The 21,872-nt window shown below is 37.2% G+C and overlaps 1 protein-coding gene across 1 annotated transcript in view; it reads left to right on the plus strand.

The window, feature by feature from the left end:
• The window catches only part of LOC120514797 (cadherin-22-like), a 1,212,176-nt gene that overhangs the window by 1,093,636 nt on the left and 96,668 nt on the right, over positions 1-21,872 (plus strand). The window contains exon 11 of the mRNA XM_039735358.1: positions 9,176-9,293. Coding sequence (XP_039591292.1) covers positions 9,176-9,293 — 118 coding nt within the window. The remainder of the gene's footprint in view (positions 1-9,175; positions 9,294-21,872) is intronic.

Genomic DNA, 21,872 nt, shown 5'->3' on the forward strand with positions numbered 1-21,872 from the left:
TTTGTTCTTCAAAGTCACCAAAGCGCCGTGCGAACTCAGTGCGCAGTGCGCTCAGTTTATCAGCAAAGTGCGTATTTGGGAACACCGTTGTGCCGATTTGGTTCAACATTACTTGGCAACAGGGAAAGTGGGGCAAGTTGCACTGGTGCATTTGTGTCTCCCATAAAAGTAGCTTCACTTGAAATCACTTTGTGATTTTGCACGGTAAAACGTCTGCTGAAGTGTCAGATTCTTCTTTAACTCTTCTGCTTTCTGTATCTTGTGCATTGCATTCAGGTCTTTCAGGTTATCTTGATGTTTTGTCTCATAGTGCCGTCTTAGATTAAATTCTGTAATTACAGCCACATTAGCTCCACAAATGAGACACACGGGTTTACCGGCAATGTCAGTAAACATATACTCAGCCTCCCATCGGTTTTAAAGGCTCTATGTTCAGAATCACCTTTTCTCTTGGCATCGTGTGGGCTAGCTTCGCAATAACTTGCAGCATCATAAGCTAGACTTGATTAACGCGGTAAGTGTTCGGCAAGGCAGCTGAAGCGCTGCATTATGGGATCTGTAGTTTATTGTGTTACCAGCGCTTCATATCCCGGGCCATTAATAACAATAATACAGTATATAAAATGATCTCGGGCGGATATAATTACACGCTGGTCGGATGTGGCCCGTGGGCCTTGAGTTTGACACATATGGACTAAATAGAACTTGAAAAGATATATTTTTCAATGTGATCGCGCAATTCAGATCGAGTTGACGCGCACTACAGTACATCAAGCCCGCGTGCTATTGTGGTTTTGCCTGTGTGCCTCAATAAGTTACCCTCCCCTCGCTCTTACTTTTTTACCGTTCATGTAATGAATACACTGAGTATGGCTTTACCAAAACAATCATTGATCACGAATAAAGTATCCATTATTCATAAAGCTTCAATTGGTGATCTGTCTTTCTGCGTTAACCGCATATTTTTTCATACGTCTCAAACCAAGGGGATGCGAGGCTAAAATGAATCGAGAAGCGCGTACATACTTAGTGCATCCCCTCTCGGGAATCGAACCTCGGAAGTCAGCGCTAGAGGCGAAGCCTCTACTATTGCACCACGGCGTGTGGTTTGTCTATTTGAGCGTAGCAGTGTAATTCGGTTTTTGTTCAGCACTCTTTTTGTCTGTGCACTGCGTCAGTTCACATGAGCCACTGAATATGGTTTTATATGTCACTCGCTCGCTTCTAATTGTTTCGCTGCCTTCTTAATTATATAATGCATGTTTTCTTCAGCGCTTTTTGTAGCTCTTCCTGGTTTTCTACGTAATGCGTGATTACGTGAGAGGCGTGATGATGTCACACGAAACTCCCCCCCCACGGCTTTCGAGCTCAACTCCATTACAGTAAATGGAGAAAAATAGCTTCTAGTTATGACCATTATGCGTAGAATTTCAAAATGAAACCTGCCCAACTTTTGTAAGTAAGCTGTAAGGAATGAGCCTGCCAAATTTCAGCCTTCTACCTACACGGGAAGTTGGAGAATTAGTGATGAGTCAGTCAGTCATTCAGTCAGTCAGTCAGTGAGGGCTTTGCCTTTTATTAGTATAGATTATTTTGGATTTCCTGGCTTTTTACAATTTACCTTTGTTTCAAGGAATTTGCTTTGTGGATTGTGAACCTAATTCTTGTTTGTATTTGCATTGCAAGACCTGCTTTTGTGTTCTCTTTTTATACATCTGTTAATATACTTTCGAATTCTTCAAATGCATTGGGCATTTTTGTAATTTGGACCCCATTTTGGATTTTACTTAATAAAATTAAAACATATTTTCAAGGTTTCGTTTGAAAAATTATCATCTTTTTAAATGCATATTCTTGCTTTATTTTATTTTTTCATCAAGGAACTTGGTTTATTTTTTATTTCAACTTGATTTTGTTAAGTTGTTATTTTAAACATTTATGTGATGTCCCTAGTAGGGTCTTGTGACCATTTTTGTTGCATTTTAGATCTCTCTGGAAAGTGATGTTATAATTAAGGTAGCACTCACTACTTTCAATGTCACTTGGTGGATACCCTTGCTAACTTGATGGAATCTTAGTGTTAGTTAGATGTTTTTCAAGAAGTCACCATCTCCAGGTTTCCGTACTTACTTTCGATTTTTGACTTACCTGCTCCTTTCTGCACTATTCCAGCATGTATGTTTTTTTTATCTTCTGGTCACTGTTTTGCTCACAGTAATTCCTCAAGAAAAGAATTTGTGTCTCTTCATGCTGTTATTTTGAGCCAGGGGTTCTCCACTTCCCCCTGTTGTATTTTTTTGAATTGATAGGCTTTTGTCTCACTTTACTGTATAGGTTGGTAAGCCTGCTTTATGTATTTCAGTCCATTGGTATTTATTTGCGTTTGAAGTCGAATTTAAGATTCTTGGTCTCATTAGAGTTTTGAGGTGTAATTTCTGAGGTGAAGAATTTTTCAAGTTATGTTTTTGAGTTTGAGTACAGTAATTCATTTAAAAGATTTCTTTTTGAACCTTAATTGTCTGCATATAATAGTTTAAGCTATTAAATTGGTTACAGTGAACGGTGTAGTCATCGTAATTACGTTTTTACAACTTTCCATGACATGTAATTTCATATCTAGAATATTTCCGTTTGGAGTATGTGAAATTTTGTTTGTCCCTGGCACTACTAGTTTATTTCTGGGGTTGCTTTTGCAGAAACTTGGACCCATTGTTTTTTGTGTACCTTTGCTCAAGAACCATTTAGTTCTTCTTTGGTGCTTGAATGCTAGAGCCCTTTTTAATGACCCATTGGTTGATTTTTGTGATTGGTTGTCTTATATGGTAATATGTACATAGCTTGTTTTTTCTGTTTGTTTTTTTAATGCCATTATTGGGCTGACTGTAAATGCTTGATTATCTCTCTTTTTCTTTCCCTCTGTCACACATGCACACCCTCAATATAGCTCTGCCTCTTCTGTCATAGTCTCTCTCACATAAGTCCGCATGGCCCCATCTGTATTTTTTGTACAAAATACAAAATTAGTTATCTTTTCTAATTTTATTAAATTATTATTTTTTTTTAATGTGGCCTTTTATTGTACTTAATTAATCTTTATAATCTTTTGGACATTTTGTAATCTCTCTTCCAAGATACCTAAATGTGGACGTTAGTGTTTTCTGATTTTTTAAATATAACATTTTTAAAAATTCACAAAAATATTCTACCATATTCAAACAGCTGTCCTTCAGGTTTATTGATGGTTATTGTAAAGGCAAATGTAATTGAAAACTGTCATCTTCATAGTACAAAGAAAAGAAAAACAGAATGGAAACTATAGAAATGACAAATGATTGTTTTTTAAAGTAATGAACAATTTTAGAAGCATTCAAGCAATGTTTGTATAAATAAGAAAGTCAATAATTAGGCAAACAAGACCAGGTGTAATTGGGGACAACGGAAGACATAATCTTATTGTTTAAAATAACAGTTTAAACATTGTAGGAATTAAATGCAAGGATAGGAGGTGCATTAAAAAGAGGAAAAAGAAATGCAGCACTCATAAGCAAGTAGTAAAAATTCACATTTTTCCTTGATATATATATATATATATACACGAAAAGATTCCTGAATGTACAGAAAGAGAGGTTAGGAGCACGTGTTGATACAGTGCATTGCCGCACCCACCACATGACAAACCAACTCAGGACCCAAGGGCAGCCATGCAATGGGTGATACCTCAGCACCTCACTAGTTCACATGGAATGGAACCAGTGTGAGGTTATTTATGGTGGCTGGAGTGCCAATTCTGCCACTAACACCCAGGTTTTTCCCTGTCGGTTGGAGGGCCTACATGCAGGGCTGGATGCAGATTAATGTCATACCCAGGACGGAGCAATTGCAGGTTAAGAGCCTTGCTCAAGGGCCCAATGGAGTCGAGTCACTTTTGGTGTTTTACGCGATTCAAACCAGCAACCTTCCGATTGCCAATGCAAATCCCTAGCCTCAGAACCACCACTCCACCTGCCTGAATGTACGCATTTATATAAATACAACTGTAATACTTTCTGTCTGTCTTTTGAATGTAATTGGCTTTGTTTTATGTTATGTATCTGTTTTGCATATTAAGGACCTCATCCCTCAGATCTCATCTTGTCTGTTTATTTATCGGAACATTAAACAAATTAGAATAGTGGAAAAATTGTGAAGAAAACAGGCCTTGCAGCCCAGTAAGCTTGTACATCCATTCACAGAGATTGTCCAAAATGTCAATTCAAGATTTGATTGTCCCTAAAAATTTTAAGCTCTGTTCAGTAATTTATTCATTCCACATGCCCATTGTCCTTTAAATGAATATAAATTGTTTTAACATTTCTGAAAAAATGACAAGTTTTCCACCATGTCCCAGGGATCTTCTTGCAGTATATATGTCAAAATAACAACCGGGAATTTCTGCACTAATTCCTTTTATGATTTTAAACACTTCACTCATGTCACCTCTTAATCTCGGAAGTTTCAGCTCGTTCATCATCTCCTCATAGATTATTCTTCTTAGTTCCTGGATCAGCGTAGTAACTCATCTCTGAACTAGCCTTGAGGTGATAGTCCTTTTGTAATAAGGAGACCAACACTGAACACAGTATTCTAGGTCAGCCCTCACTGGTGTGTTACATAGGTTAATCAAAGCCTTCCTTGACTTGTATTCATCATCTTGTCCTATATAACTTAACCTCCTATTAGATTTCTTGAGTGCTTCTGTCCGCTGATTAGCTGTAGATAGTGACGAGTCCACCATGACTCCTACGTCCTTCCCATAAGAAGACACACAATAACCAAATGCTTTTGAGTGATGGAGCACCGCAGAAAAAAACATGTATACTATTTGACAACCAATAGTAATTGCCAGCCTTATAAAGTAGACATTTGGAAAGTGTAGGCAAATGACCATGTCTCAGAAAAATCAAATGTTATCTTACCCTAAAAATGATTAAATAGAAAGTTGACATTACATTGATTAGTAGAACATAGAGTATATGGAAATAATTCTAAAAAACAGTTTGCCACTGATTAGGATGAGCAGAGTGACAGTCATCTAACCTTTGCAATCCAGTTCAGGGTCCTGGAGTTTTGAGCATATCTCAGCAGCACTGAACCCTAAATACGAATCACCCCTCAAAAGATTTGCCAGCCAGCCCACTGAGGAAAATTAAGAATTGTCTTTAGAAAGAGGAAGGAAAACCAGAGTATGTAAGGAGAATCCGCTTGAACATGGAGAGTATGCCATGCAAACTCCAATTCAAAAGGGATTGAGTTAATAGTTAACAGCTAATCACTGTGCACCCTTGACAAAAACAAAATGAGATATTAAATTTTGGAGACAGACGTAGAATTAGTGTCCTTGTTACACTACATTAATATGGATATTATGTGATAAAGTATTTTAAAATCTCAAGGTATGTCAACGTGGCCATCTTTCATTCCTAAAACTTCACTTCAGGTTAGGACAAACCTCCAATCATATTTAATTCTTTAGTCTGTGAAGCCCAGTTTTCTATAATATATATTTCTGGCGTATGTTAAACATGAATATATGAAAATTTAATATGAAAAAGAAAATCCAGACAGCCGGATTTTCTGGATAATGCCTATTTTTGTTTTTCCTAACCTTCTCAAACTTCCTCCTCACATTGTAATGTTGCCCATCTCATGAAGGTGCACAACGCTTTCTGGCACAAATAGTGAGCTGCTAGATTAATTTGAATGCTATTCGTTAAAGCTCATTAAATATTAAAATACATGCATTCAAGGTTGTATGAGCCTTGTTGTGAGCCCACATTCTGACACTCCACTTTAGATCCTCTGATTCTGCTCCCCCAAGGATGTGCCTAGCTCATCTATTTATAAAAACATAGCAACTCTCTCAAATGGCCCTACTTTGCCTCCTTTTGAAATTTTTGTCATTATTCAAGAGTATGTAATTGATTTCGATACATCACAATGTAAGAATAACCCATGGAATACACAGCATGCCACAATCATTTTCATTTTTTCATGACAAAGGAGGCAGGCCTGCAACAGCATAGCAAGCTGCTGATTCTTGATGTCAGTTCATCCAGATCTGTCTGTCATGTTTGATGCATTTAACATGTTGTCTGATGTTTGGTGAACTTATCTGTTTTTCAATAAAGTGCCTTAGCTATGTGACACATTTAGAAGTAACCCAAGCCAACTATTGACAAGAACATAATGAGAACAGAAAGTCATTATGTGCTATTGTTCAATGGTCGATTGGTTTAGTTGAGAGATTTGATCTATTTGCTCTGGAGAGCAATGCTTTAATGTCAATTAATCTAAAGGCCATTCATCCATCCATTTTCAGAGCCAACCTTACCTAGTACAGGATTGAGAGGAGCCAGGTCCTAATTTAGGAAGGCAAGGCATAATTCAGCCTTCGATGGGACACCTATTAATTATAAGGCATTCAGACACACACACATGCATCCACAGGGTAAAGTCACAAGTTATCTGGGATGGGGGAGACAAAAGGTGTTTGAATCAGCTGTAAGGAGCCTGAATCTAGACCTAAACACTGAGCACTTCATGTGAAATAGACTTGATCTTTCTACAGAAATGTGACATGCAAAAGAAAAAAAAAAAGTCTGCCAATATAACCCAATTGCAACATTTTTTTCTGCTATGTTACTCCTCAAATGCATTTTTTTTCTGAGAAAGTCTTGCAGACAGATTCAACAGAGATGATTTTATTCAAAGCATCTTTGGGCAATTTGCAAACGTCCCTCATGATAAAGAATTTGAACCCATCATGTAGCTGGTATTTGTGTGTGTTAATTAAATCGCATCTGTCTGATTAATTAATTTTTATTAATTTTCCAGATTCAGGATAGACAGTAAATGGACATATCAGCTTAGAATCACTTGCAAAGTGGAACTGAGACATTTTAAGCGCAGTGGACTATAGATAAAAAGGCAGCTGGTATGGATTTTCCAAGTCATTTTTACCATTGCCACTTTTTCTAGTTTGCTCGAGGATATGTAATTCTTAAGGTTCACACTTACCTTTTTTTTGTATTGTTATTTTGTAATATTAGAAAAAAAAAGGTTACATGAAAATACTTCCCTGAACAAAGTGCTGCTTGAAGTGATCACATCACCCCACACGGCGTCCCTGGCTAAAGTCATCAGATTTGACATGAATGTGTATTTTCAAAACAACGATTAAATTCACAAGTAAAATATCAAATAATGTGTTGTTGAAGGGGTTTTAATAATGTATAGGGAGAAAATAATATACAAATTGCTCCTTTTTATCTTTATCATTATTTTTTATACTTTGCCAGCCTTTTTTGGAATTGGAGTTGTGTGATATTCAAGCTCGGAATGCTGGATCTGTGAAGAGCCCCGCTAACCATTGCACCACCCTGCCGCCACAATACATGTGTTGGTCTAAATGCTCAAAATTTGGCCGCTTTTCTTTCAAATATTTATTTCAAACAGCTTTACTCTTTTTTTCTTCCAAGTTCAGGTACTTCAAAGTAATAAAAAACAAAATAATATTTAGCAACTTGAAAAAGTAAATGCATTTTCCTCAGAAGTGAATATCTTTTCTTTAAAAAATGGTCTTTCACTCAGCACTGGCAAAATGTACTTTGTGTTGACAGCTCACGCTGTCTTGCTTGCTTTAGGCATCTTTGCCTATGGCTTTAACTGATCTGGTTAAAAGCAGTCCAGATAGACTTAATGTGAGATTTTGTATTCCTTTTTTATTAAAAAAAATTCACTTGCTTACAGAACTGACATGTGGAGGTCAGAATTGTATTGTGAATTGGTGGGTGCTTATGGAACAACATGTTTGTTCAAGTTCCCATACTGTTAGTTACTAAAAGAAAATAAGAGGAGTGCTTGTGCAACTAAGGGAATTATTTGGGCTACATTCTAAGGATAGATAGATAGATAGATAGATAGATAGATAGATAGATAGATAGATAGATAGATAGATAGATAGATAGATAGATAGAATAGACATTTGTTTGCAGTTGCTGCATATTACCATCATAACATATAAACAGGAGTCTATATCAAGTATAAAACATTTACAGGCTTTTCTATTGAGATTTAAACTTTCGTTTTCTATAGAATATAAAACATTACTTAGATCCCACAAGTCATAAAATGTCTTTTTCATTAGTTAATTCATAATATGCAAATTCAGCCTTCAGTCTGCTATTAATGAGCACCTTGAACATTAATAAAGTGCCCATGGTTAATCCAACTAGATAGATAGATAGATAGATAGATAGATAGATAGATAGATAGATAGATAGATAGATAGATAGATAGATAGATAGATAGATAGATAGATAGATAGATAGATAGGGGGAAGAAAAACATTCTGCAGTGGGGGACAGAGTGGTCAGTATCGGGAGGGAGGAAAAGGAATGGTGCTCCAACAAGTAGATCATCTGCCACTGAACAACCTAGATGAGCAGGGGTGATGGAGAAGCCTCCCAGAGATCCGGTACACAACAAAAGTGTGTAGTAGAAGACGGAGGTTTGGCTCAGACCATACTGGCAGATGCAGAAGGAGGCAGTCAGGGCGAGAACAGCAGAGTAAAGGGACTGCAGCTGCTGTCTCAGATAAATGCAGAACCCAATGGGGAGAGCATGGTAGACAAAGGAGAAAAATGTGCTGGGATGACAGAAATGACAAAAAAAAGGAATAGAAACTACAGCTACTCCTACACCTTTGCACTTTGGGATGTGAACCCCTGGATTGTTAACTATTACTTTTTGCACATCACTCTTGATTGTTTGTGTCCTCATTTGCCCGGCTTATCTTCTTGATGTTATCAGTGGGTCCGGCTTAAAGGACGCTGTGGTTGCTGGAGTCAATCCGTACTGTTACACTGGCTAAATCATGCTTTACTAAACCATGGGAAAGTGGATTTAAAAAGACATCAAATCACCTAACAAGTTGTACAGTTAAATACCTGCTAGAATAAAATAGAACATCTGTGTTTTGCAATATAAAAGCTTAATTTTTTTTCAGTAAAGAAAGTTCAGATACGGTGTTAGTGATTGAATTACTGTTTGCTATAAATAAAGGTTTACCTGTACGATAAGAGTTGACAAATTTCTATCATAAATTGAAGTACATTTTTGTTTTGTTTTTTTACAGTTAATTCACACAATAAGTGTGGTGGACAGAGATGAACCACAGACTGGACATCACTTCTACTTCACTATCGCTCCTGAGGCTGCTAACAACCGCCACTTCACTCTCTGGGATGTCAAGGGTAGGAAATGTTTTCTCTGTAATGGACTGTTAAAGAAATTGTACCAGGAATTGTGAACCACTGTGTTGTCAAAACAGGAAAAAAGTGAATAAAGTATAACATGATGTAAGCACAAAATAAAAATGGCCTTTTACTATTGGAAAATACTACACATTGCCTTGTCACTTTACTTTCAACTATAATGATTAATAAATAGAATAAAAATAAGCACCAGGATTGCTATCTGAATGACTCTTATATACCTGTAAACTGTTAAGCCAAGATACTTGGCTCATCTTTCTACTTACATTTATATTATAATAGTCTGAAAGATTAACAGTAATTGGCTTGAAGAACACAGTTCAAATAAATTGTTTCATTTTTTTCTGAACATAAACACACACAATTTATAAAGTCTTGCCATTAATTAATTCATTAATTAAATGAATGGATGAACTGAAAAAAAAACTGAACAAAATGTCAGTTGAACAGAGTTGAATGCAATAGAATGGGCAATTCACGACCTTTATAATATATAAATGATCTTTCACTCCTCCTCCTTCCAATTCTTGCATAAAGAAAAGGTGGCTGATTTTTCATGCGTAAAAAAGTGAGAGATATACAAGCAGCATTTTCTTCCAACAATACATTGGCATCAGAAAACAATTCTTAATTATGTCTCATACTCGAGCTGTTCTTACAACTGCCATTGATTGGCCATGATAGTAAATGAAGACAAATAACAAGCAAACTCATTGGAATAAGCTGTGTGCATTTGTGTCAGCTGAAATCACAGATGGAGAGAATTAGAATTAGAATTAGAACAATCTAGACGAGAACAGGCCATTCAGCCCAACAAAGCTCGCCAGTCCTATCCACTTGCTTCCTCCAAGAAAACATCAAGTCGAGTTTTGAAAGTCCCTAACGTCTTACTGTCTACCACACTACTTGGTAACTTATTCCAAGTGTCTATCGTTCTTTGTGTAAAGAAAATCTTCCTAATGTTTGTGCGAAATTTACCCTTAACAAGTTTCCAACTGTGTCCCCGTGTTCTTGATGAGCTCATTTTAAAATACAAGTCTTGATCCACTGTACTAATTCCCTTCATAATTTTAAACACTTCAATCATGTCACCTCTTAATCTTCTTTTGCTTAAACTGTAAAGGCTCAGCTCTTTTAATCTTTCCTCATAATTCAACCCCTGTAGACCTGGAATCAGCCCAGTCGCTCTTCTCTGGACCTTTTCTAGTGCTGCTATGTCCTTTTTGTAGCCTGGAGACCAAAACTGCACACAGTACTCAAGATGAGGCCTCACCAGTGCATTATAAAGGTTGAGCATAACCTCCTTGGACTTGTACTCCACAGATCGTGCTATATAACCTAACATTCTGTTAGCCTTCTTAATGGCTTCTGAACACTGTTTGGAAGTTGATAGCTTGGAGTCCACTATGACTCCTAAATCCTTCTCATAAGGTGTACTCTCGATTTTTCGACCGCCCATTGTGTATTCAAACCTAATATTTTTACTTCCTATGTGTAATACTTTACATTTACTGACATTAAATTTCATCTGCCACAAATCTGCCCAAGCCTGTATGCTATCCAAGTCCTTCTGTAATGATATAACGGATTCCAAATTATCTGCTAATCCACTTATCTTGGTATCATCTGCAAACTTAACCAGCTTGTTACTTATATTCCTATCTAAATCATTTATATATATTAAAAATAGCAGCGGCCCTAGCACTGACCCCTGTGGAACACCACTCTTAACATCGGCCAGTTCTGATGAGGTTCCTCGCACCATCACCCTCTGCTTCCTGTGTCTGAGCCAATTCTGCACCCCTCTAAAAACATCACCCTGAATTCCCACTTCTTTTAACTTGATGCCCAACCTCTCATGTGGCACCTTATCAAATGCTTTCTGAAAGTCCAGATAAATAATATCATAAGCTCCACTTTGATCGTATCCTTTTGTTGCCTCCTCATAGAATTCCAACATGTTAGTAAAACACGACCTCCCCCTTCTGAACCCATGCTGACTTTTCAGAATAACTCCTGTCCTTGTCATGTGTTGCTCAATCTTATCCTTAATAATTCCTTCCATTAATTTTCCTGTGATGCTTGTTAAGCTTACTGGCCTATAGTTGCTTGGATCTGCCCTGTCACCCTTTTTATATAATGGGATGATATTTGCCATTTTCCAGTCCTTTGGAATCTCTCCAGTGCACAGTGACTTCCTAAAAATATGTGTCAAGGGTTTATATATGTACTCACTAGCCTCCTTAAGAACACGAGGATAAATATTATCTGGGCCTGGTGATTTGTTTGATTTTATCTTATTTAATCTGAGCAGCACTTCTCCCTCTACAATTTCCAAATCCCTCAGTACCTCCTTAGTAGTTGTGTTTACCTCTGGCAGGTTATCCACTTGCTCACTTGTAAACACCTCAGAAAAATGTAAGTTTATGTAAGAGAGGTTTTTGCACAATATCGTTCTATGTATGCTTTGTATCCTGGGCTGGCAAATTAGCTGCCAGAAGTGCAGGAAGCACCACGTTGGCGATGAAGAGTAAGGACAGCCAGAAAGGAAAAGAGCAAACTACCCTGGTACCTCTGTAGAAAAGTCCGCAAAGACAGCCCCACATATATCAGGGTTGTTTCAGTAGAAGGCCATATTATGATTAGAATACTGCTTCAATAATTTAGCATTGGCTGGAAAGATCACTCTTGCTATAAGTGAGGTCATTCTGTTTTGGACAGCATTAAGTGCTTTAATTCGGTGAGTTATTTGGAGCATGGCACAGAAATATCCCCAGGTATGAGATTTACAGGCTCCTTTTGAACAGAGGGACTTTGAGTTTGGAGTTTAGAGGTGAGTTGTCTAAAGACATAGGGGGAATGAAACTGGAGTCAGAGGGCCTGATGATAAGAAGTTAAGGTGGAAAAGTGGAGAAACCATACCATCACTTCATAAGGAAAAGAATCTCCAAAAAAAGTTCTTCTTGATATAGTCCCTCTGATCATATTACTTTTGTGTATAATAAACCCAGTAAAGCATACATTTCTGTTGTTTATTGGTAGGGGATAAACACTTGAGCATATTCCCATTTCATTTACACGTGAGAGCAAACTTCAGTTGCTGCATATGTGCAAAAGCAGACAAGCATTCACTTTATGTGGAATGTTCATGTGTTGTTCACACATCCACAATAGTTGACTTCAGGAGAAATTTGTTGAAAATAAGTGTGTGACTCAATCAATCAAATATTATTTATATAGCATATTTTAAAATGAGTATTGTCACAAAACAGCCTTCCATATTTCTGGTCCTTAAACCCCAAGAAAAAACAAGTCCACTCATCATTCCGTGATGCTGAAAAATGTAGCCATGAATTTATTAATTTTATTTTGGATTATTGTAATTCCTTACTCATTGTTTGCACTTCAGTGTCCCTTAATAGACTTTAGTTAGTTCAGAATGTGTCAGGTAGAGTACTTACAAGAACCAGGACATTTGCATCCTGTAAAATTCAATATTGATGAAAAGATATTGCTGTTCACTTATAAAGCTTTGCATGGTTTTAGACTTCAGTGTTTCGGTGACCTTTTAATTCCTTGTAATCCCTTCCATCTGCTCCGATCACAAGAAGGAGGATATCCTGTAGTCACTGGAATGAAAAGCCACGGCCAGCGATAAAGTATTTGCTTATAAACAGCCTATTTATGGAATAACTTCCCGCCAGATTAGTCAAAATCATCACACACAGTCTTTAATCCCTTGCTCCACATTGCAACTATTCTTGTCTGTTTGCTGCTTTGGGCCAGAACATCTTCTTGAATCTCGGTGCCAGTGTTTTTTTGCTTATTTTAATATCAATTGTGAGGGGTTTTTTTTATCTTTTCTTGAATTTATTAAAAGCATATAACATTCCCAACAATCAAGTCAAATTAACAAAACTAATTTCAATTCAAACCCCACCCATGAAAAAAGAGGGAAAGGACAACAGCCTGTTGAGAGTGATATAAAGGGAAAGGAGTCTTTCTCCCCAGTATAAGTGCTTATTCTAAAATACTATTGATTAGATCCTGCCAGGTTTAAAAAATGTTTTGAACAGATCCTCTAAGAGAGATTTAGATTTTTTCCAGTTTCAAATAGTATATAACATCAGTTACCCACTGACTTAAAAGAGGTGGGCTAGGATTCTTCCAGTTGAGTAAGATAAGTTTTCGTGCCAATAGTGAAGTAGAGGCAATTACAGTTTATTTGTCCTTCTCCTCTTTAAGCCCATCTGGGAGTCCACCAAACACAGTTATTAATGGATTAGAAGGGATTGTGATACCAAGGCTGTCTGATAGGCAATTAAAAATTTTTGTCCAGAATGATGTTTATTTGGTGCAGGCCCAAAACATGTGGCCCAGTGAGGCTAGAGCTCGATTGCAACATTCATAGGTTGGGTCTTGCAGTGGAAACATTTTGGACAATTTTAAACAAGACAGATGTGCTTTATAAAAGATTTTAAGTTGAATAATTGAATGTTTTACACATATGGAGATAGAATGTTTTATATATTATACTGTAGAAAGTCTGAGTTCCCCCAGACTGATCAATACCTCTTCTGGTATAGAAATACTGTAGGTGTGAGGTGACAAACATTGGGCAGATTTCGTTTAGCAAAGTTTCTAATTTGAATATAGTGAGAAAATTGTGCTGATGGGAGATTAAATTTGGGTTGTGACTGTTCATAGTATGCAAAAAAATTATTTATATTCAAATCTCTAAATGATTTAATCCCATATGTTTTCCAAACATTAAAAACTGTGTACGTTTGACAGGTTGGAAAAAGTTGGTTATCATGTAAAGGTGCTACAGATAAAATATTCTCTAATTTGAAGTGCTTCCTACATTGGTACCATATTCTGAGTGAATGAAGGACAATTGGGTTGTTAGTATATTATCGATGCTTAATGGTGTACAATGCAAGGAATGTTTTTGTTTGTTTCACAAAGGGAGAAAAGGAATACACTAAATTATACTGTTTACTCCCCAAAATGAAGAGGAAGGCAAATTATTACATTACCCGTCCCCATTGCGTTGTGAAAATATTTTTCAATTATACAATAATTACTGTATACCTGACACAATACAAATTAATCATTCATGGCAAATCAACAAAAGGCCATTTTAAATTGGATATTAGGCCTTAAAACATCCAGGCAGAAAACCAAATTGTTGAAAGTGTAGTAGATAGATGAAAGGGGTGGAATAGAACATTTGAAGGATCTAGACGAAAACAGGCCAGTCAGCCCAACAAAGCTCATCAGTCCTAGCCAATTAATTCTTCCAAAATAACAGCAAATCAATTTTTGAAAGTCCAAAAATTCCTACTGCCTACCACATTACTGTTAAATTATTCCATGTTTTTATGGTTCTCTGTGTAAAAAAAAACTTCCCAATTTTAGTGTGAAATTCACCCTAAATAAGTTTGCAACTGTGTTCTCATTGAGCTCATTTTAAAGCAACATTCTCGATCCACTGGACTAAGTCCCTTTCATAATCAATGAATGTCTCCTCATAATCTCCTTCTGCTTAAAATGAAAAGGCTCAGCTCTTTAATCTTTCCTCATAACTCATCCCCTGTAGCCCTGGAATCAGACTAGTCACTCTTCTGTGAATTAGAACTTCTCTAATTAATTGAAGCAAATAGATGGCATCAGCCTTACCAGACTCTTTCCCAGATCTGTAAATAATACCAGCTCTGGATTTACCTTTTGAATCCTTATGGGGTGATCGTAACAACTGAGTCGCTGCCTTACTTTCTTTCCCATTGTATAGTCCTTTCGGTGAAGTTTTGAATTTCAGATATATTTAGTAACTCAGATACAATTAGTATGATAAAGTAACAGATGAGTGAAAACATATATGGCCTTGTGACTGTTAGTGCTTTATATGTAAGATTAGCTTCATTTACAGGACTGGACTGTCCCAATGCACCCTTCAGCAGTGGCATAAAAACTATTAATGACTTGCAGCTTGCGGGACATGATGTTCAACTTTGCCCAAACCAACTGTTGTTTGGTTTTGCATGATGCATAAATCGGACTTTTGTCTGACAGTAGGTGCTTACTGAAATTGACTGCTGAATCGACTTGGAAGTTACACTTTTCCTGCACAAGGTATTTGTACCAAAAATCATAGCAGTCAACTTGCTAGTTTTTTTATCTTGAGACAGAATGTTATAGCCTATTTGGTTTCAAAAGAATACCACCATAACTTTAATGCTATATTCTACAAAGTTTGACTTTTGACGAACATACTCACACAAAAAATGCAATCAGACATTAAAAGTGCTTCGATAAGACCAGGCCTTTTTTGCTTACAGCAGGTTATTTCCTACTTACTTGAAATCAGCAGAATATCACAAATGTAGTTTTTGTCTTTCTCTGTGACTGCCTTCATATCAGTGGCAATCCTGCCATTTGTCAGATGCCAGCTTGATTTGTATGTTTTTCTTGCTGTGTGACAATAGAGTGTTGAATGATTAGAATTTATATTCTGACCACCTGACAAAAGAGTTTGGATTTGATGTTTGGATATTTATAGGTATCAAAGTGTAATATATAACAATGGAATGTACCCATTTATTTTAAAGACTTGGACTGAAGAGGACTCTGCTGTGCTGACTCGTCCGAAAAATGTTAAAATAGACAAAAGATGATTAAGGACCATACAATGTCTTTTGTTATTTCATGAATAATGTGTGTGCTATAACATAGTGTTCAAATACCAAACAATCACAGTTAAATCATCAATTTTTACATTTTATTTAAATGAAACATGATATATAATATAGAATTGACTTGTATAGTCTAAATTTTACTTAGTCCATTTCAATGAAACATCGAAGGGCAATCAGAGCCGTTTATTTCTCAGCCTCACATGTTTTTTGTTACTATTCTTTGTTTTTTTATGTAGGATACTGTCATTTGTAAAACTGCCTTGAACTGTTCATAGAGTTTTATGAACTATGTTCTGATTTTTCATTATGCCAGTTGCAAATATCCAGATTGACCTGGCTGGATACTGCATAGACAGGGTACATCTACTTCTTTAGTTCCAGCCAGTCTTTCTAAATTAACTGCAAGAGTTAGTGAGCAACCATGAGGATGGTGTTAAATGGACCAGGAGATGCCTGTGTATTTGAGAAGCTGTGTGTCAATATTTATAATTCTGAATTATGTTATCAGAAACCAGAGAGAAAAACCATAACCAAAGTGTGAACAAGAACTGTCCAAAGTTATTAATCAAAGGACAGGTTGACACCAGAGCTAGGACACTAAAACCATAATCAAGCTGAGAAATTGCACGCTATGAGTAATTATCCAGAAAGCTTGAACACAAGAGCACAAGACTGGGGTTGATCAAGGTTTTAAATCCACAACCTCAGACATTGTGCAGAGAATGTTATAAAAGTGGAGCATTATGAAATGGTGTATGGTGAGAGTTCTGATGTATCCCCTAGTAACAATTACATACATTGTACAAATCCAGTAACAAAATGCAAAAATCATAAAATAGTGATGTAACCAAATTTATTCCAAACTAAAACAAAGCACATACATCAAAACATTTCTTGGGGTTAGAACTCTCACATTTGTCCTTATTACAGATCATTTAGAATCAAATAAAAAGCAGCATGGTATGTCTCTCTATTATAAAAGAAAATCTTGAGACAAGACAAGACTATTGCCAAGAGATTTTTTCAAGTTGGTAGAGGGGGTCCTGCCCTCCTCACACCATTTCCGGTTAACGGCCCATGCCCACGGTCCTCTCGGTTCCTAGCACCAAGAAACAATGAAGTCAAATGAATTAACGCGAAAATTGTCCATTAGTTACACGGCAAATTGGTTAAATGCGTATCAATAGACAATGCTGAAAGAGTTGGTGGTGATGGTGCGGAAGATGAAAACATCAACTTACAATATCCCGTAGAATATCTACAACCATTAACACCTTCCGGTCTTCTGAATTACTGTTGAAAGAAGAATGTATTGTAATGTTATTAATCGTAATTTATGTATGAGTGATGGGCTATGCAATAGGACAAGATTAATTGTATTCAAAATTGGTCGAACAATTCTAACAAGTAAAATGTTAACAGGCGACAGGAAAGGTAATGTAGTACATCTTCCGCGGATACCATTAGACACCAATGGAGATCTTTATATGCCCTTTCTATTAAAACGTTTACAGTTTCCTGTTAGAATAGCGTTTGCTATGACAATTAACAAATCACAGGCACAAACATTCAAAAAAGTCAGTTTATTTATTACAAAGAAAGAAACGATATTCACTCAAGGACAGTTATATGTTGCGCTGTGATGATGTAAGTCCAAACATGGAATCAAAATTCAGTGCAATATTGACGAAAAGTTCATCACAAATATTGTTTTTACTGAAGTTTTACGGTAAAAGTGTAAGTTTAAAAAGTATTTGCGTGTTAATTTCAAAGCCAAACAGAATGAAAATGTATAACACAACAAATACCTCTAATGCAACATGAAACATAATTTTCTTTCAATTTATTACGTTTTACTATTTTTTAATATAGTTAATTACTTGCTGTAATGTAAAATAGTTAGTTATTTTATGCATATGTAACAATTCCCATGAAAATAACAATCTGTTTAAATTGTACATCCGCTTCCCCATACATGAGCGGCAGAGCCACGAAGTGGCTAGTGTGTAGCGCCCGCCCAGGGGTTGGCAAGCGAAGCGAGCAGGCAGCACAGCATCCTAGTTCTACAGTGGTGTGAAAAACTATTTGCCCCCTTCCTGATTTCTTATTCTTTTGCATGTTTGTCACACAAAATGTTTCTGATCATCAAACACATTTAACCATTATTCAAATATAACACAAGTAAACACAAAATGCAGTTTTTAAATGATGGTTTTTATTATTTAGGGAGAACAAAAATCCAAACCTACATGGCCCTGTGTGAAAAAGTAATTGCCCCTTGTTAAAAATAACCTAACTGTGGTGTATCACACCTGAGTTCAATTTCCGTAGCCACCCCCGGGCCTGATTACTGCCACACCTGTTTCAATCAAGAAATCACTTAAATAGGAGCTGCCTGACACAGAGAAGTAGACCAAAAGCACCTCAAAAGCTAGACATCATGCCAAGATCCAAAGAAATTCAGGAACAACTGAGAACAGAAGTAATTGAGATCTTATCAGTCTGGTAAAGATTATAAAGCCATTTCTAAAGCTTTGGGACTCCAGCGAACCACAGTGAGAGCCATTATCCACAAATGGCAAAAACATGGAACAGTGGTGAACCTTCCCAGGAATGGCCGGCCGACCAAAATTACCCCAAGAGCGCAGAGACGACTCATCCGAGAGGTCACAAAGACCCCAGGACAACGTCTAAAGAACTGCAGGCCTCACTTGCCTCAATTAAGGTCAGTGTTCACGACTCCACCATAAGAAAGAGACTGGGCATAAACGGCCTGCATGGCAGATTTCCAAGACGCAAACCACTGTTAAGCAAAAAGAACATTAGGGCTCGTCTCAATTTTGCTAAGAAACATCTCAATGATTGCCAAGACTTTTGGGAAAATACCTTGTGGACTGATGAGACAAAAGTTGAACTTTTGGAAGGCAAATTTCCCGTTACATCTGGCGTAAAAGGAACACAGCATTTCAGAAAAAGAACATCATACCAACAGCAAAATATGGTGGTGGTAGTGTGATGGTCTGGGGTTGTTTTGCTGCTTCAGGACCTGGAAAGGCTTGCTGTGATAGATGGAACCATGAATTCTACTGTCTACCAAAAAATCCCGAAGGAGAATTTCCGGCCATCTGTTCGTCAACTCAAGCTGAAGCGATCTTGGGTGCTGCAACAGGACAATGACCCAAAACACACCAGCAAATCCACCTCTGAATGGCTGAGGAAAAACAAAATGAAGACTTTGGAGTGGCCTAGTCAAAGTCCTGACCTGAATCCAATTGAGATGCTATGGCATGACCTTAAAAAGGCAGTTCATGCTAGAAAACCCTCAAATAAAGCTGAATTACAACAATTCTGCAAAGATGAGTGGGCCAAAATTCCTCCAGAGCGCTGTAAAAGACTCATTGCAAGTTACCGCAAACGCTTGATTGCAGTTATTGCTGCTAAGGGTGGCCCAACCAGTTATTAGGTTCAGGGGCAATTACTTTTTCACACAGGGCCATGTAGGTTTGGATTTTTTTTCTCCCTAAATAATAAAACCATCATTTAAAAACTGCATTTTGTGTTTACTTGTGTTATATTTGACTAATGGTTAAATGAGTTTGATGATCAGAAACATTTTTTGTGACAAACATACAAAAGAATAAGAAATCAGGAAGGGGGCAAATAGTTTTTCACACCACTGTATATGAAACAATACAGTGATAACATTGTAAATTTTTGTTTGTGGCAAATTATTTTTTTCCATTCCCCTGTTATAGATCATTTATTTGACATGAAAAATAAATCGAACCAGGTGTCCCAATAATCACACTACCACTTTGTATGCAGCATATACCACTTTGCTCTTTAAATGATTTTTTTAAGTCTCTTAATGTGGACAAAATAAATAATATAATTGTGACTTCAGATAGACCCACGCAAATCAGGGCTCTGCAGTGGAATTACTGAAAAGCACCAGATTAATTGGTGTGCACCTGGAATTTGTCCTTACTTGTTCAGTTAGCTCCACCATATCAAAGAAGGTGCAGCAGTGTCTCCACTTCACTCAGAAGGTAAATAAGGCAAGCCTACCTTCCCCCATTCCCACCACATCCTACTGGAGCACCATTGAGAATGTTCTGACCAGCTGCATTACTGTCTGGATTGGGAACTGTAATGCCTCTGACCGTAAGGTCCAACAGTGGATTGTGCACACAGCAGAAAAAATCATTATGACCGATCTGCCCTCTATTGAAGATATCTTTATAAACTAAAATCCTATATCGTTGTGAAGGACACTCCAACCTTTTCTACAGTCTCTTTGTCTCACTTCTACCTGGCAGAAGGTGTTGTAGCATCTGAACCAGTTCTGCCAGGTTCTTCAAAAGCTTCTACCCCTTGGCTGTCTGGACTCTAAACTCTGTGCTGCCCCCTTGCCCGCAGATCTGCTCCTAGTAGCTTATTTATGTGTTGTACATTTATTCAACTTGTTATTACTATTATTTTTTATTATTAGTTGTGATTATTTATTATTATTATTTCAAATGATTTCTATCTATTCACTTACTGATTATTTGTATATTTATTTATCTATCAGTTCATAGTATAGTGTACTTCTTTATCTGTCTTGCTTTTGTCCTTTGTTTATGTATATGTTGCAACATTATTTCATGCCTCTATTTGCTGCAATGCTGTGTAAGGATGGTATGACAATAAAGCCACTTGATTTGACTTGACATGAACAGCAATCCTCTAGCATGGTAGAGGGAGGAAGGAGCCAAATTCCCAATTAGTGCTTGCTTTTCTGGTCAAATCATACATCTGTGTCTACTACATCTGCACCCAGTGAGTAAGTGTTTTCAACTGCCGGAAATAATGTCAAAGTGGAGAAGTCTCAGCTGTATGCAGAGATAAAGAAGAAAAGGCTTACTAAAACCTATAAAAAAAACTTACCTATAAACAGCACACAAAGTACTTGTGTATTGTAGATAGCCTGGATGCGCATCCTGGCCAGAAGAGGGGATGGTCCCTTACCTGGATGGCAGGTTCTGCCAGATAGGCATCCCTGCTGGGGAGGAGAAGGGGATCAGACCCAGAAGGAAGGACCAGAAGAGAAGGACGGACAGCCCACTGGAAAGAAAAGACTCCCTCACCATGCTAGAAGGCAGCAGCCCTGCTGGGGTCACTGGGTGCTGCAAGAGGGCACTAGGGCTTTTACATGACCCAGATGTGCTTCCATCAGGCAGTGGCCCTGGCAATGGAAGTACTGGATATTTAATAAAAGGGACCACACTCCCATACCCAGGCGAGTCTTAGCTGGGAGGAAGAAAGCCAACACTCAACTGCAGGAGGGCAGTGCAGTGGTGAGAGTATTGTGGAGATTACTGTGTATTGTGAAGAAAGAAACCTGTGCTTTGGTGCTACTTTGTGGTATTGTGGAAGGAAAAAGGTTGAATAAACCATCCTTTATTTGGACTGTGTGTGTGTTCGTGTTGGGAGTTTAGGCTGTTGACGCTCTGGTTTCCAACACAGTATTTAAAAACACTGATTTGAATATTTTGCAATGTTTTGATTTATGAATGTCTCGTAAAAAGTAACAATAATCATGCAGGACATTACTTTAATGATAATTTCATATTATATCAAGAAACCGGAATACATGAATTTAATGCAATATGAATTGTATTGTGGATTCGGTGTAGTGCCTGTTAATCACTGTAGTATCATACTGCCTTGCTAAGTTCAGATCATATTTTAAGCAAGAGTGAAAGTGAAATAACTTACAAAGAGATGAATGCCAGACAGACAATCAACTCGACTTGACTTTTTCCTTACATACAGATAAATAATAAGTGAAGCACCAGTCCTCATCCTTGTCCTTGGA

This window comes from Polypterus senegalus, chromosome 14 (genome assembly GCF_016835505.1).
Source record: "Polypterus senegalus isolate Bchr_013 chromosome 14, ASM1683550v1, whole genome shotgun sequence".
NCBI lineage: Eukaryota > Metazoa > Chordata > Cladistia > Polypteriformes > Polypteridae > Polypterus > Polypterus senegalus.